Source organism: Schistocerca nitens, chromosome 12 (assembly GCF_023898315.1).
Source record: "Schistocerca nitens isolate TAMUIC-IGC-003100 chromosome 12, iqSchNite1.1, whole genome shotgun sequence".
NCBI lineage: Eukaryota > Metazoa > Arthropoda > Insecta > Orthoptera > Acrididae > Schistocerca > Schistocerca nitens.
The window spans coordinates 35214688-35229643 of record NC_064625.1 but is presented as its reverse complement, the minus strand read 5'-3'; the positions used below and the strand labels follow the sequence as shown (position 1 = coordinate 35229643).

At 41.3% G+C, this 14956-nt stretch overlaps 1 protein-coding gene across 5 annotated transcripts in view; it reads left to right on the top strand.

The window, feature by feature from the left end:
- The window catches only part of LOC126214844 (uncharacterized), a 99746-nt gene that overhangs the window by 55701 nt on the left and 29089 nt on the right, over positions 1-14956 (top strand). For all 5 annotated transcript variants that reach the window (XR_007542071.1, XM_049941474.1, XM_049941475.1 and 2 more), the window contains one exon: positions 982-1209. Coding sequence is in view for 4 of the 5 variants with exons in the window: in XM_049941474.1 (XP_049797431.1) it covers positions 982-1209 (228 nt within the window). In the remaining variant the exon portion in view is untranslated. The remainder of the gene's footprint in view (positions 1-981; positions 1210-14956) is intronic.

The following is a 14956-nucleotide window of genomic DNA, read 5'->3' as shown; positions in this document are numbered from 1 at the left end:
ATAGCGATCAGAGACTGAAATGCCAAATTTTTATTCAAAGAACGATCACAGCAATCCCAATAAGACAATCATGTCTATTTTTGATAGTTATTGTTTGGCTTATGAGAATGCTTCACATGCGTTCAGCCTTTCCAGACACAAAGTTACCAGAAGGGCATCCTATTGAAGGACTTGTACCAAGACTTTAACAATACATTATTATTATTATTATTATTATTATTATTATATAATTTCTTAACGATGGCTATACTTCTGATGGAAAATTAATGTTTTATTTTATGGCCACATTTGGCTTTATTTTTTGTCAAATTATGTGCTGTTTTGTACCAAATATCATGTTATTTTTTGGCAAATTAGTTGTTATTTTTACCAAATTAGTTATTATTACCAAATTGTTATTTTTACCATATTTGGTGTTTTTGCCACATTCAGTGTCATTTTTTGTCAGAGTAATTTTTTTTTTCAAAATTCAGAGGTTTTTTTGTCAAGTTCATTTTGTTTTTTGCCATATTCATGCCATTTTTGCCAAATTTGGATTTTTCCCCTATTTCGGTGGTCCTCCTTTTAAAAGCCGAAAGGGTCTCTATTTATTTATTTATTTATTTATTTATTTTTCACAAATCGGGTGTTAAGTTTTTGACAAATTTCTGTGCCATTTTCAATTATCAAATTTTGTTAAATGGAAAATTAACTGTCATTTTAAGGTTATACACGAACCAAAGTCTTGAGGAGATTAGAGGTCAAAACGCAGTGTTAATATTTAGTAACTACCAGTTACAAATATTAATAAAGGGCAATTCAGAGTTACAAAAATTTTTACAGCGAAATTGCAATTTTCATGATACTTCATAAAAATGGCCGTTTTACTTTTTGTGTTATTTTGCACCTTACGTTACTGAGAAATTTTCCTGTTCCTAGATATTAATAATTAGAGTTATAATAAATGGTGCATTATTTCTTTGGACTTCTGATATGTGACAGGAGGGATAGATTTCCACGAACGCCAGTTCTGTCTCTTTACTGGTTTGTCCTGCCGTTGCTGACAGTCTGTGCTGACAGCTTGGAATGTCTGGAACTTTACGAGTACTGCATACTCGGCAATGATGCAAGGGAGGCATTTACTGCCCTGGGAAGCCTGAAGAACTTGCAGGAACTTAGGATGCCAATCCTCAAACTAGTACAGCCTGGTGCAGCTGCTCCAGCATTTAAGTAAGTTAACATGGTGAACACACAATTTTTCATGAATGTATAGTCTATTGGGAAATGCAATGTAGTGAAGTTTCTACAGCATCGTCCCTGTAGAGCTGTTCTCTTAATGGACAGTCTCTTCACCCTGTCTGCTTTGTTGGTTGGGTCGCATGCTGTATTGGACTGACAACAACTGCCAGCATGAGGTTGTTTTAATGGACATAGCTTCTGTTATAATCCGAGTAGTCACTTAATCCTCTAACAAGGGATTTTTATTGAATATAATTCAGTGCCCGTTTTCAGGAGCACGGTACCTATCAAAATATTTCACAACCTCAATATTGTATTTACTATGTGATTAAACGGCGGTGGTGTTCCTGTGTCAGAGGCAATATCTTTGTCTTCCCTCAAGTCTCTGAGTGCTGTCCTATCTGCTGGGGTAGTGTTGAACGCCATAAATGGAGACCAAGTCAAATTGAGGCATACCTTTTGCAAAGTTTATTTTGTAGCATTGAAGTATATTGTGCAACAGCCTGTAATAATTAATCGTGACTGTTTCCAGACGTACAGAAATAATCATTTTAATGTTTATATATATTAACTTGCCAAAATACGAGGGTGAGTCAAATGAAAACGTTAAATATTTTTTAGATATTATTTATTGTGCAGAGGTGGTGCAAAGCTGTATCACTTTTCAACATAATCTCCCCCACGCTCATTGCAAGTCCTCCAGCGCTTACAGAGTGCACAAATTCCTTTAGAAAAAAATTCTTTTAGTAGTCCGCGCAACCATTCATGCACCGCGTGGCGTACCTCTTCATCAGAACGGAACTTCTTTCCTCCCATTGCGTCTTTGAGTGGTCCAAACATATGGAAATCACTTGGGGCAAGGTCAGATGAGTATGGTGGATGAGGAAGACACTCAAAATGCAGGTCTGTGATTGTTGCAACTGTTGTACGGGCAGTGTGGGGCCTAGCATTGTCATGTTGCAAAAGGGCACCTGCTGACAGCAATCCACATTGCTTTGATTTGATTGCAGGCCGCAGATGATTTTTTAGAAGATCTGTGTATGATGCACTGTTGACAGTGGTCCCTCTAGGCAGGTAATGCTCAAAATGATGTCTTTTTCGTCCCAAAAGAGAGTCAGGCATAATCTTCCCTGCTGATCGTTCTGTTCGAAACTTCTTTGGTTTTGGTGATGATGAATGGCACCATTCCTTGTTCACTCTCTTCATTTCCGGTTGATGGAAGTGAACCCAGGTTTCATCCCCAGTAACAATTCTTGCAAGGAAGCCACCACCTTCTCGTTCAAAGTGCCGAAGTAGTTCTTCACAAGCATCAATACGTCGTTCTCTCGTTTCAGGAGGCAGCTCCCGTGGCACCTATCTTGCAGACACTTTATGAAACTGGAGCACATCATGCACAATGTGGTGTGCTGACCCATGACTAATTTGTAAACATGCTGCAATGTCATTCAGTGTCACTCGGCGGTTTTCCTTCTCTATGGCTTCAACTGCTGCAGTGTTCTGCGAAGTCACAACTCGTTGTGCCTGACCTGGACGAGGAGCATCTTCCACTGAAGTCACACCATTTGCGAACTTCCTACTCCATTCGTAGACTTGCTATTGTGACAAACATGCATCACCGTACTGAACCTTCATTCGTCACTGAATTGCAATAAGTTTCACACCTTCACTACGCAAAAACCAAATAACAGAACGCTGTTCTTCCCTGGTGCAAGTCGCAAGTGGGGCGGCCATCTTTATACTGATACTGTGACGGTATGTGTGCATCTGCACTATGCTGCCACCTACAGGCTATTCTGCATGCTGTTTGTATCACGCTTACCAACTTACAGGATAATGGCATGAAATTTCAATTTGTTATTACAAATTTAAGGTTTTCATTGGACTCACTCTCGTACGACATTTTGAAGAGGTGATAAATAGCCAATGAAAAGCTAATTTTTGAAGAACACAAATCTTTTAAGTACAAAATATGAAATAAATGTTGGTATGAGAGAAGACTATTAAAAGTACATTCAGGTTCAGATGGTATCTTAATTTAGAGAAAATGTTACATCTCTTGATGAAGTTATGATTGATCAAATATAAAAGCACTGAGCTCAGAACGATTGTTATTGAAGTATATGAAGTAAAACTTTAAATTACCATAATTTTCACATTAAATGAATAATGTGTGTGAATACACAATAGTAATTCAGTGGAATGTACAAATATTGTAATAGCACTTGGGGTCTGCAGAGATTAAATTTCAGTCCAAATGATTAATTTGTAACAAACATAAAAAATGTATCATAAAATACACAAAAATAAATATGATACAAAGCCCAGTTTCATTAAAACCCATAGTATTGTATGTTATCAATTTAAAATACTAATATTTCAAACTATGAGGGTGATCCAAATGAAAACCTTAAAAGTCCTATAATATTTTTAATTGTAACAATGAACAAAAACATACATGTCATTTTTTGACAGTCTCCCTGAATCCACATATTCCACCACTTCAGAAGCACATTGCTACCATGCTGCAAGAATTCCTTTGGTCATTTGTATAACCAGTCGTGCACTGTAGTTTTCACCTCTTTGTCTCTTCTAAAATGACTGCTTCTTTGAATGCACCAAACAGATGAGCTGCTAGGAGCAAGGTCTGGTGAATGAGGATGATGTACCAGACATTCAGATTTAATTTCCTGAATAGTCTCAGCTGTCTTGCAGGCTGTATGCAGTCGGGTATTGTCATGCTGTAGCGATACACAATGATGCCAGCAGCCCTCGTTTTTTTATTCTTGATTTTTTTATTCCTGATTGCACACAAGTGTCTGCAAACAGCAGAATGTGTCAAAGGCTTAAAGAACGAAGACTATGCAATACTTCATAACAACAAACTGCTTTCGATAAGCTTGACATCAAAACTATTTACTTTAGGTTCGTTTGAGCGGTTGCCAGCGGGCCCATGCAATTGAGCAATTGAGTCGCGTATGAGTGGTACCTTCTGTTTCTTGCTACTTGAAGTGGGCTGTTAGCTGTATCAGTAGTAGCAACAAGCTGTCAGATGGTACCCAGAAAAATTTTTCTTATTCACCCAATCTTCTCCATGTGACCCATGTTTATGTTTCACGATTTGCCATTTTTGCTTGTTTAGAGCTCTCACATCAAATGAAAATAGAACAGATTTCTATGGCTGGAAGTTATCAACTGAATTAAAATACATTCACGTAATTACAGAAGGCTAAAATATGTTATTACTTGCAGTTTTCTGATTTTATTTTATTTCCATGTTTCTAGCAGTCAAGCATTAATTGCCTTGCAGGTAAATGAAGTTATTTTTGTTGGTTTGCTAAAGAACTTTGAACATTATTAATTTTTTCTGTGGAGGCAGTCAATTTATTTGAAATGAAGTGTTTCATTCCACACTCTTGGCTAGTTTCAACTGTTTGCTGAATTTCAAGTGCATGTTTTCATCCTTTGGCACGTATGGCATTATGTCATAATAAAGAAAATTTGAATCCCAAAAACCGCACTGAAAAACTTAATATCAGGTTGGAGCTTCCATTTGTCTAAAACATCCAACACACTCGCTCATGTACTTAAGTCTCCCGAATAAATGGAGCACTTCTGGTAACTCAGAAGTTAGTCTCTGCGTACTGCTGTGTCCATAGGGTCAGAGGAGTCCAAAACAAACAGAAGTTGTGTTGTGGGTAATGTGGGGATTGTTTTCCACTTTTTTGAAATCTTGTTAAACGAAAAATTTTAAGTAAAAGTGAATAATTTTATTTTGCTGTTTTATTTAGCTCTGTTTACCTTTTTTCTTCAGACTTGTTTTTTTTTCTGAAAAAGGTAATGTCAGAAAACAAACATATTCATTTTTCTCTTAATTTTCTACATACTTTGTATTAAAATTTTAGGTAAATGCAAATTACTGTAATTATGTGAATTTACTGTAACAATTTATCTCCATTTACCTTTTTTATTTTCTCTTAATTTTATATAAATTTTATAATAAAATTTATGTTTTTTGTAATATTTATATGAAGTGAGCAAGGAATTAAAATGTGTGATAATAGAAGGAAATTGTAGGTACTTGCTAACTTTCTTAAAAGTAAGCTCTATGAATCTCAACATATGAATTAGAATTTTAAGCCGAATTATGCATTTTAGTATAGTTTAAGAAATTCTGATGCTCTTGGAGTATTCTGATATGTCCTGTTTCATTTGTGACGTAATGTAATACGTGTTAATGCTATATCCATACAAACATACGGGCTTCCTGCGTTATCGTAGCTGCGCACATGCAGTAACAACTGTTTTCTGGTGCTCTCTGGCAACTGCTGAACGCACCTATTTCTAACATGTAGCTGGAAAATATTGCAAATGGTGGTTTGAAAAGAGTTACCCCTCAAAGTGAATTTCCTTTTATGCAAGATGAATTATGTTACGTGTGTGAATGTTCGAATGTCTTGAATCACATAGCGTTTGACTCTCATTTATAACTTTATACTTCGAGGACTAGCCACTTAAAAGAACTTTGGGCACAGAAGACAAGACATTTCTGACATTATTTAAAATTTTGCTGGAACATTTGTGTGGTGTAATTTAAAGTGTAACACACAAAAAAAATTATATGTGAAAGCTTAGCTTTTCCAGTAGCTGCACTATGAATATTAATTTGTGTGTTCACACTACTTAACAATGGTATTGCTATTGGCTTACTCTGTCCTATACTCTGAATATCTGCTGCCATTGGCTGGCGAGATCACGTGACATGAGCTGTGATTGGCTTACAAAATGCATCGAAATCTTTGTTTCAATGCTTTGGAAACTAATGTGCTACATTTGGTGGGATTCGACTTTATACTTTTGTAATACGAAGATGTGCAGTGTACATGTTGCTGCACATCAAAGATCTTTCCAAAACACCTTCTTTCTTTTTTTTTTTTTTTTTTTTCCTTCTTTCTGGGGGGAGGTGTCATTTTCTAGAATGCCAGGAAGCTTTATGCTGGTGTATAAAACCTTAACCATTGAAAGGATTGGTAAGTTTTACAGTTCCAAGGGAAAATATACTGTCACTTAACATGGAAAAAGTATATGTAAGCCCGGGTATTTTGAAATGGGAAATCCAGGAATTTTTTTTGCTTGTCCACGTATACACCCTGGTACTGTCATTCTGCAATGAATTTCGATTTGTTTTTGACACTTTTACTATACAAAAAATGCATTGCAGATCACTGCTCAGTTGTGGTGCATGTTGGGAACGGGATGGCCATTTTGTTGCGGACGTTGCTGCATTCTCCTGTATCATAGCATCGCTCTGCCAGCTGTCACACTTTCTGAACCCCAAGGAACACTACTGCCAACTAACAACTCTTATCTGACAACTTTTCAGAATTGTACAGAACTTTTAAGGTTTTTATCTGACTCACCCTTGTATATTAGTGGGCAGGGTACATTATGAACCTAGCCTCCAAGCGTAGTGACTTCTTAAATGAAAAATGACTTAGTTTTCCTATGCTTATTGGGTGCTGGGAAATAGCTGTCATCCACTGTGCAGCAGATTTCTCTGCTTTCCCTACATCTGCAATAAACACCTATTGTATGACTGTTTGTTGTGCAGAATTGAATATTATGTTGTTTTTTTTTATTTTTTTTTTTTTAGAATTAAGGGAGTTCATTGTCAGAGAACCACTTGCCAATTCTTTGAGAAACATCATTAACAATCTCTTCTGTTGCTTTTGTTCTAATGGGCTTTATTATAAGCCTAGTATCATCTGTAAAAGGCCCAATTCCACATGTTTAATTCAACGTGGAAGGTCATTCACATATATAAGGAATAGGAGTGGACCAATTGGGCCCCCAAGGCAGCTCACTACTCTTTTGAGTAGGTGCTTGGCTTTCATGGGGCCCTGGCTTTGGCAACATTAGTTGCTTTTTGTTCTGCATGCTTATATGTCCACTATCCCTTTCTCCCTCTGCCTTTCTGTTGGATGGTTTTCTTGGTGCCAACCTTGCTTGGACCTGGTTTATGATTGGGCCCAGTCTCTATAAAAGGATGGTCCTCTTTCAATGCATTGAGATACACCCTAAAATGTTCTCTTCCCTGGCTATGCCATGGGAGGAATGTAGGGCTAAGCGGCAAGCAGAGCAATATCCCCAGCAATACTTAGTTTGTACACGGACTGATGGTGATTCCTTTTTAGCCACAAAGCCCTTGTTCTTTGTGGAGAACTTGGAAGACAAGTTTGGGGAAGTGGCAGCCATCTCTAAAATGAATAGTGGGTCAATTCTGATCAAAATGGCATCCCCTGCCGTATCACGGGCACTGCCCTCTTGTAACAAGCTGAGTGATATACTAATGACTATCACTCCCCGTAACAGTCTAAATTTAGTTCAGGGCATCATTTTCCACGGAGATCTGCTCATACAATCTGATGAGGAGCTACGGGCCAACTTTGAGCGACGGTGTACACTTTGTCTGTCATGTACATGCGGGCTGAAGGACAATAGGATTGCTAAGGTGCCTTCATCTTGGCCTTTGAGGGCAATTCATTGCCTGAAAAGGTCAAGGTGTTGGAATACCAATGCAGTGTCAAACTATATGTCCCCCCCCCCCCCTCCATGTGGTGCTTAAAGTGCTTGAAATTTGGGACGTGTCTTCGCACTGCAATGCCAGCCCCAACTGTAGAGATTGTGGACGAATGCTGCATGCAACTGCTCGCTGTACACCTCCTGCTATCTGTGTCATCTGTGGAAAGCTCCATTCTCATGCCTCACCAGACTGAGCTGTTTTTGAGCAAGAAAAGAAAATTCAAAAATATGAGACTGTGGACAAACTCGGTTACCAAGAGGACAAGAAGAACGAGCCTGTCAACTCATGTTGTATGCTACAACTGCAATGACGTCACCCTCGTCAGTCTCAGTACTCCCACTTGTTACACCTCCTGCAGTGAGTCCTCAGGGCTGCTCAACCACACCTGTCGCTGTGATGGTTCTCAGGGCTGCTCAACCACACCTGTCGCTGTGATGGTTGGCAGCTCCCCTCAAGCTTATTCCCCCCACACCTACTCAGGGATTGATGGTGTCACCACACAACAGAATGCAGAACCTATGTATACTGGTGCCATAACCACTCAACCAATTGCAACAGGTGACCCTAAGGCATAACCTACACCCTTTGTCCCTTCATGACCTCACTGTATGTCGACAACATTATCGTCCAGTGGAATTGTAGCAGTTTTTTCCACTATGTGTCTGAGCAACGACATCTGTTAAGCACGTCACCTATCTTCTGCACTGCCCTTCAGGAGACTTGGTTTCCAGCAATACAGGCCCCGTCCCTTCACGGATACCGGAAATATTAGAAGCAGCGTACTGCCTATGACAGAGTGTCAGGTAGAGTTGGCACTTATGTTCTAGGTACTCTATTAGCAAACTCATGTCTCTTAATACCCCTTTGAAGGCTGTGGCTGCTTGGTAAGGGCATTTCAGGATATTACCATCTGGAATGCTTTCTTTCCTCCCAATGGTGAAGTGTCTCGGAACATACTGTTTGCATTTGTTTCTCACCTCCCATGCCACCTTTAGACACCCATAATCCTTTTTGGGATGGAACCATGGTCACTTGCCACAGTAACAACCTCAAAAAAATACCGGCGCAACTTGGCCTTTGCCTCTTGAATACCGGTACTGTCATAGACCTTTCCATTTGCAGCTCTTGTCTTCTCCCATCCTTCCACTGGAGGGTCCATGACGACCTCAGTGATAGTGACCACTTTCCGATATTCCTGGCCCTCCCTCATTGTCACTCCCCTGGACACCTGCCCAGATGGACTCTCAACAGTGCTGACTGAGATGCTTTCACCTCTGCTGTCGATCTTGTCCCCCTGTTGCTTGGAGAAACCAGTGAGGCAGTTCAGAATAAAACTACAGCCATTCTTTCAGCAGCTGATTTAGTTATCCCCTGTTCTTAGGGCCTGCCCTGATGGAAGATAGTACCTTGGTGATCCTTGGGAATCATAGGCCATTCAATATCTTAGGCAGGCTCTCCAATACAATAAGTGGCACCCATTGATGGAGCACCCATAGTCTTTAAGCGGCTCCGTGCCCAGGTCCGCCACCTAATAAAAAGACGGAAGTGAGAATGCTGAGAACGGTATGTTTCAACCATTGCAGGTTTGGGCTAAGATCAGGCATCTCTACAGATATGAGACACCTGCATGTGTACCTGGTATTACCTTGAATGGCACTATCTACACTGACCGAGACGCTTCGCCAGCATTTTGCTCTGCACTATGCTCAACCATCAGCATCTGAGAATTATCAACCTGCCTTTCATGCCCTAAAAACAGTGGTTTTAATAATGCCACCTGAAGCCATACAATGCCTCATTCAGTGAGTGGTAATTCATCAGTTTCCTCACCCACTGTCTTGATACAGCCATAGGGCCACACCACATCCACAACAATAAGATGAAGCACCTACCAGTGGATTGTCAGCATCATATCCTTGCCATCTTTAACCGCATATGGAGTGACTGTGAGTTCCCATCGCAATGCTGAGAAAACATCATTGTCCTAATACTGAAACCAGGTAAGCACCATCTAGAGATGGGCAGTTATCACCGATGTTCTCTGCAAGTTGCTTGAATGTATGGTGAGACGGCAGCTGTGTTGGCTCCTTGAGTCTTGGTGTCTTGTGGCTCCATCCCATGGTGGTTTTTGTCAAGGGTTTTCCACTACTGATAATCTGATTTACCTGGATTCTGCCATCCAGATGGCTTTTGCCTGATGTCAACATCTTATAGCTGTCTTCTTCGACCTCCAAAAGCCTTATGACACTACATGGCGACACTGTATACTAGATACCTTGCAGGAGTGGGGTCTCCGGGGCCCGCTTGAGATTTTCATCCAGCACTTTCTGTCACACCATACTTTCCAGGTTTGAGTTGATGCTCCCCACAGTACCCCTCACCCCTCTCCCCCACATATCCAAGAGCAAGGGGTCCCACAGGGCTCTGTACAGTGTGTTCCTCTCTTTCTAGTAGCCATCAATGGTATAACAGCAGCTGTGGGGTCATAAGTATCATCTTCCTTGTATGCTGACAACTTTTGCCTCTTACTATTCCTCCTCTAGTGTTGGTGTCACTGCAAGGCACAAAATGAATGGTGCAAGCATGGGCCCTCATCCATGGCTTTCGGTTTTCTGCCGCCAAGACTTGCTTCATATACTCCTGTCAACATTGTACCCACAACCAGAACTTTACCTTGACGATCAACTATTTAATGTGGTGGAGACTTACCGCTTTTTAGGACTGGTCTTCGATTCTCAGTTGACATGGTTTCCCCATCTTTGCCATCTTAAGCAAAAGTGCTGGCTGCACCTTAATACATTTCGCTGCCTGAGTAACACCAGCTGGAGAGCAGATCGCATTACCTTTCTGCAGCTTTACAAAGTCCTAATACAATCCTGTCTTGATCATGGGAGTCTGGCATATGTTTCGGCATTGCCCTCATCTTTGCAGTTACTGGATCCGATACCTCACTGTGGGGTTCAATATGCGACAGGAGCCTTTCAAACTAGCCCCGTGAACAGCTTACTCATGGAGGCTGGGGTCCCTCCATTGCGAATCAGGTGCCAACAACAGCTTGTCAATTATGCTGCCCACGTTCACAGCTCCCCTAACCATCCGAACTTCCATCTCATCTTTCCAAACACAGTGATCCATCTCCCACAATGGCAGCCCTGATCAAGGATTACAACCACAATCTCAAGTCACTAAAATTTTCTACCCTTCTATTGCTGAGTTGCCTAGCATGGGAGCAGGAGTCAATAAATAGTGTGGAATGCTCCAAATTTTTGGGCATACATGTTAATGAAAACTCACAGTGAAGTGGAAGAAGCATATTATTGAGCTTATCAAACAATTATATTCCGCTACTTTTGCTCTTTGTATAATTGCTATTGTCGTTTGCTGGGTGTGGGCTTGGCCACTCCGGGGTTCCTGAGCTGGGAACTGGTAAGTGAATGGGTGAGCTGCTGGCAGGTACTAACACCCAGTCAAATACAAGGGCTTATGTAGCCAGTCCTCCCGACTCAAGGGTTATACAGAATTTGTCCAAGAATAGTAACAGAACACATGCCACCAGTCAAATGTGTTTTTAATTATGAAACAGGAAGAGGGCAGTTTCAAAAAGGTTTCACCTTTTATAATCACAAAGGTTTGGAGGGCATCATAGGTTCACCGTAATCTGTCAACCAACTGCGTAATGGCACATTGTTGGGCCTTGGAGAATATGCCATCAACACAGAGCTCCACAACTCCTTGAACCATAAATAGGGGTTGTGACCTGTAAAGATCTTGTTGACATTCCTGAGGAGGAATTGAAGAATGAGTGGGCTCAGGAGGGGATCGTTGATGTGCAAAATATATTGAAAAGGGTAGATGGGGGATCTCATAAAATCTAATTCCTTCATCCTTGTCTTCAATAGCATGAAACTCCCAGAGCATATAAAGGCTGGTTTTCTCCGTCTTAAGTGTATGGCCATATGTCCCTAACACAATGCACTGTTTTAAGCGCCAGCACTTTGGGACCTCCACCTTAGGATGTAAGGCTGAAGCATTATGTGGCAAGGCTGCCCATGACTGTGTTGGCTGCTCCTCCTGTCCCAAGTGTGTAAACTGCTCTGAGGATCACGCTGTCTGGGATAGAGATTGCAGTGTCTTCTCTGAAGATTGGGAGATACAGGAGATGAAGACTTTGAAATGAATACCACATGCTGCCTCTGCCACTGTTGCAGTAGTTCCCACAAGGCCATCCCAACCCAAGAAAGGAAATGAGAAGCTTCTGTCACGAGCAAAAATAGGTGGCAGACAGTCAGACCATATCAATGTCATTCAGTTTGATGGCTCTGCTGCTTCTGCTTCAGAGCTAATGGACTGCAAAGTCTGTCTGGGCAATGATCTTGCCCCAAAGCTGAAACTCCAACCGTTGTGGGCTTCTCACTCTGGTGAAAGTCCAACCACCATGATAAATGGCTCCCGTACTACAGTAGAACATGAATGGGTTCAGGACTCGTGTGGAAGAAGTGAAACTCTTGGCACAGCTGCAACTCTTGTGCTTGTGCTTTTGTTTGCAGGAACCACATATTAAAGCTAGTGATGCGCCTTTGCTGTGGGGCAATACCCTCCACCGTAAGGATGACCTGACTGGGGAACAAACCAAGGGAGGTGGTGTTGTGTTTCTCAATAACTCACACTACTCCTCTGCTCTCCCCTTAGTTACTGACCTACAAATAGTAGCCGTTGCAGTCCATGCGAGTCCTGTGATCATCGTCTGCTTCCTGTACCTACCTCCGCAGGATGCAATAGATTCTGAGGCTCTCACAGCACTTATTGAACAACTTCCCTACATGTTTCTCCTATTGGGTGATTTCAATGCCCATAATGTAGTACGGGGCTCACACGATACTTCCCCAGGGGTCGAGTGTTGGAAAACCTCATGATGTCTCAGGATCTGTGCATCCTCAGCACAGGCAGCCCCACACATTTCTCAGCTGCTACTGGGTTATCCTCTGCCACTGACCTCTCTTTCTGATCTCCAGCCCTAGCACACTCAGCATAGTGGGAAGCAACTGAAGAACTCCATTCAAGTGACCCCTTCCTGCTGTGGATCCATCCACTGGATGGAAGACTGCTGGACCAGACGCCACCAAAATAGATGATCAGTAGGGCTAACTGGGTGCTCTTCAGCTAGGAATGGGTGGACCACATAAAGTGTATGATCCATCATGCCGCTGACATATCCACAGTAGTCATTAGGTCATCTTAGAAGGTGACCTGTACCTTGGTGGACAGGTGTGTATTGCTCAGCCATCCAGGACACATGTGCGGCTCTTTGACCGTTTAAATGCTGTCCGACAGCAGACAACCTCATAGCCTTTCGACTTAAAAGAGCCAATGCTCGACGCATCATTAAGGAGAGCAAAAGCAGTCATGGCAAGCATTCCTCGACCCCATCAACCGTACCACTGGTTCTATGAAAGTGTGGGAAGCCATCCAGAGGATTTCTGGTAAACGCAGGCATTCACTGATAGCGGCAGTGCTGACATGGATGTTTCCATGTTTGGTTTGTGATGGACTATCCACTGGGCCATTTTACCAGTAAATCTGAGGGGGTGGGATGGGTAGTTTCCCTTGTTAGCGCTGGTTACAGAAAATTGTGGCTTGTGAGGAGTTGCTAAATAACTGTATCCCATTCTTTTTAACTCCATATTCATACTGATTCTGCCATCCAATCTGTTGGTAGCACTTTGAAACTCACAAGTGATCCACTAATTTCATAGATTTTCTTATAACCACCCTCCATACCGCTCGGCAGTCCCAGTATGTGAGGTACGCCTTATGTTAGTTTAGTTGAGGTTGTTCTGTCATGTTTCCAGTTCACAATCACATTGCCAAAAGTCGGCTGGGGAAGCGTTAGACTGGTTGAAAATGTCTCTGATGGGTTTGTCACTAAGCTGACATCCAGTGCCTAGTCCATGTTCAAATTCACTGAGCCGTATCACAATGAAATAATCCCTGTCACCTTGTGTACAGGTGCATCCACTTTGTGACATCTAGTGGTCAGTTCCTCTAAAGAAACAGCAACTACTGCATAATAGGACTAGAGATGATAGAGATTCTGAATGAAACAGGTTTGGTTATCAAGAGAGCAATGCACAAAGCCCTCAGTGGATACCTTAGCAGAATATTGTTAAATGATCTTTTGCAAAACCCAAGGAAATTCTGGTCATATGTAAAGGTAGCATCCAGTCACTCACAAATAAGACAGGAACTGAAATTGAGGGCACCAAAGCACAAGCTGAAATACATGACATCATTTTCAAATGTTCCTGTACTAAGGAACGCCAAGAAGAATTGCCACAGTTTAAACCACTTCACTCTGAAAAGTTGAGTGAAATAAGTGTTAGTTGTCAGTGGTGTTGAGAAACAACTGAAATCATTGAAACTGAACAAAGCTCCAGTGCCCAATGGAATCCCTGTCAGATTCTGTACTGAATTTGCAATCTAGTTAGCTTCTCTTCTAACTATAATTATTGTAGATCCCTCCAACAAAAAAACAAGCACAGTTCTTGGAAAAACACAGGTCACACCTGTCCACAAGAAGGATTGTAGAAGTAAACTACTGTCCAATATCCTTGACATCAATTTGTTGTAGAATCTTGGAATGTATTCTGAGCTCAAAAATACTGAGGTATCTTGAACACATTGACCTCCTCCAAGCCAACCAGTGTGTATCACGGAAATATCAGTGACCCAAAACTCAACTCACGCTGTTCTCACATGACATAATGAAACCTTTTTGCCAGGCAGTAAGATAGATTCAGTATGTCTTGATTTCTGAAAAGCATCTGACTCAGTACCACATCAAACTTATTGTAAAAGTATGATCGTATGGTGTATGAAGCAAAATTTGTTGCTGGATTGAATTTTTGGGTGGGGATGATTCAGCAGGTTACCTTGGACATAGTGATGTCGTCAGATGTATAAGTAACTTCAGATTTGTCCTAAGGAAGTGTGTTGGGACCCTTGCTGTGCATGTTGTATAGCAATGACCTTGTGAACAATATTAATAGAAATCTCAGAAATTTTGCAGTTGATGCAGTTATCTGTAATAAACCACTGTCTCAAAGGAGACATAGATATTCAATAAGATCTTGATAAGATTTCAAACTGGTGTAATGATTG